Raw genomic sequence first — 2789 nt, 5'->3', positions numbered from 1 at the left:
CCCCCCCCCTCCAACCCCAGTCCCCGCAGCCTGCGTCCCATATAAAGACAGGAGGAAGGGGGGGAGGCTGGAGCGTGCTGCTGACCTCAGCTATTCCTCGGCAGTTCCCGCCTCCCCCCCCGCCTTGTCTCCTCCTCCACTCCCCCCCCCCACCGCTTCCCATCTCCGCCCCTCCCTCCTCTCGCTCCCAAGCGGAGAGCGGGCGGGGAGCTGTCCAAAGTGCTGATCGCGGCTCAGGAGGCGGCAGTAGCAGCAGCAGCAGCAGCCAGAGGCGGCGGAGGCGTCTCTCGGGTCCTGCACGATGCCTCGCTCTTTCTTGGTTAAGAAGATCAAGGCAGACGCTTTCCAGCCCAGCCCGGCGACCCCTACTTACCACCCCTTGGAAACTTCGTACAATGAGTTGGCGGGACCCCTGGGGGCCGGCGACCCTGGGGTGGAGGATGGTAAGCAGGCGAGAGGCGCTCTGAGAAGGGTCGGGGGCGGGGGGCGATGCTAGGAAGGGGGCGTCGTGCGCGTGAGAGCGAAAGTGTGGGGATGAGGGAGAGGGGACGTAGAGGGGATAGGAGGAGCGTGTGAAGGGGAAACACTTGGTTATGTGCGTGCGGGGTGAGCCAAGAGCGGGTGCAACCTTTTTTGGCAAAGTCTGGGGCGTTTTGCGTAGAGGGACCTCGATTATAACCACTGTGGGTGTTAATGGAGTTCTCCTCCCCCCTACCTCGGTCTCTCTGTTCCCCGGACACAGTGACACCCCGCTCCGTGGCTCCTCTAGGGAACGGAAACAGGCACTAAAAGGTGGTGTCAATCTTTTTTAAAAAAAAACCAAAACGAAACTGCCTGCAGGGTGGGGGGGGGTCTCTTGTACTGCTCCTACCCATCCTCCCACAGCATCATTGTACCAGAGGAATAGTCCTGAACGTTAGAACAGGACTGTGTGTGTGATTGCCCCCCGGGGGTACATCGCCAGTAAGCAGGGAGAAATAACGTTTGTGAGAGAGCGTTGGATACTTTATGACACATACGCACCCAAGGTCTGGCTGGGCAAAGTTTGGACCAGGCGGTGGTCCTCACCCCCTCTACGACTGAAAGGGTGGAGGGAGACAGTAGACAAAACGGGGAGGGCAGGAATGATGCTGTACTTAAATTGGGATGCTTTTTCCCCGTTATGCAATGTGAGATGAGTTTTCTGTAGGGGGAGAAATGTTGTGAGTCCAATAGATTTGTATAAATACATTTTTAAACGGGGCGGCGGGGGGGGGAGATGGATAGGGTTTGCTCGCCCCAAGGCCTCAAAAGGGGTTTTGAGCTCAAGGTAGAATAGGCAAAGCCTCTGTTCACGGCCCGGACTCGGGATTCTTCCATGCTTTCTTTCATCCACGTCCTACAAAGAGGGAGGATGCGCTCCCCTCCCCCCTCCTCCTCCCAGCAGCTTTCATCCTCGGCTGCCTTCTTCCATCTCCCAAGTTTATGACCCAAAGCAGCAGCAGTACCATTCTCCGCGCCACCCCCCAAACCATAAACCCATGTTGGACAACTCAGGTGGATGACTTTAGCGGAGCCATTGCAAAAAAATGGGGCATGGAAAAGTTTGGTCGCTCTCGCGTTCTTGTGCGTGGCTAGCGCTCTCTCTCTCGCTCTCTCTCTCTCTCTCTCTCTCTCTCTCTCGTGTGTGTGTGTGTGTGTGTGTGTGTGTGTGTGTGTGTTGGAAAGGGCATTCTGCGCGTTTCTCGAATCTCGGCCATTGATCCAATGTATGTGAAAGGACGTGTTTGCAAAGAGCGGCTCCGTGTTTTGTGTGTGTTGTCGTGCTAGTTTATTGCAGATGAATTCCCATAGGTGCACCCTGCGTAAACTGCTGCGTCTGCAGAAATATGACATTCCTTCCTGAGTGGATGCGGTGGCCTTTGCAAGGAGTTTTGATACTGTGAGTGGCGTAACTCCAGTCCGTTCGCCCCTGCAGGACTGCTGTGCTAAGCTTCAATAGGTCAAGGGTGTGGGTGTGTTTTCTAAGGATTTAAGAGTTGCGTTGCTGGCTCAGACCAAAAGGTCACACACTCTGTTAACATCGGTCAGTCCCTTAAATCGCTTGTAGCAAGAAAACAATGGAACTTTCCTGTTGTTTGACCCCAGTATTTGGGGTGAATAGATACTGTCCCTGTAGAAGGAGGCTTGATTAAATCACCACGACTAAGAGCTGCTGGTAGTCTGATCCTCCATTAATTGTAATTAAATTCTGATGGATACATATCATTCATTCATTCATTCATTCATTCATTCATTCAAAAGTGGGATCCCTTTCTTTTCTCTGTGAAGACTTCAAGGTGCAATGATACCTGGGTGCAGGTCAATCCCATTGAGATCAGTGGATCTTACTTCCAAGTAGACCTACACGAGATTGATGAGGCTATATATTCTGTGGTTGTTGTTGTTTAAATCAAATTACTGTAATAAGGAAATCCACTCCTGTGATCAGAATAATCTGTGGAACGACCCTCTATCACATCATTTTGAGAGGGCTGCTTCTTGCATACAATGTAGGCTTCTGAGAGGATCTGAAACTTTTTTTTTTTGCAAGCGTTGGGAATGGGAAGAAAAATGATTTGAAGATTTGAGGATGTGGGATTTAGGGACGGGAGCCAGGAGATAGTGGGAGGAGGAGGAGAACCACATGGGGGTGGGGGCGTTGGATTCAAGCCTTCACCCCACCCCCACCCCCAGTTAGTGGAAATCCTGCTCAATCACCCTCTGACATATGAGATTTCATACCTGCCCTCCCATTTACAAGGATATAC

At 52.5% G+C, this 2789-nt stretch overlaps 1 protein-coding gene across 1 annotated transcript in view; it reads left to right on the top strand.

Annotated features, from left to right (window-relative positions):
* Positions 1-301: 301 nt before the first annotated feature.
* The window catches only part of SCRT2 (scratch family transcriptional repressor 2), a 14770-nt gene continuing 12282 nt past the window's right edge, over positions 302-2789 (top strand). Inside the window, exon 1 of the mRNA XM_088674776.1 lies at positions 302-443. Coding sequence (XP_088530902.1) covers positions 302-443 — 142 coding nt within the window. The remainder of the gene's footprint in view (positions 444-2789) is intronic.

Source organism: Zootoca vivipara, chromosome 7 (genome assembly GCF_965207765.1).
Source record: "Zootoca vivipara chromosome 7, rZooViv2.hap1.1, whole genome shotgun sequence".
NCBI lineage: Eukaryota > Metazoa > Chordata > Lepidosauria > Squamata > Lacertidae > Zootoca > Zootoca vivipara.
This window is presented reverse-complemented; position numbering and strand designations above follow the sequence as displayed.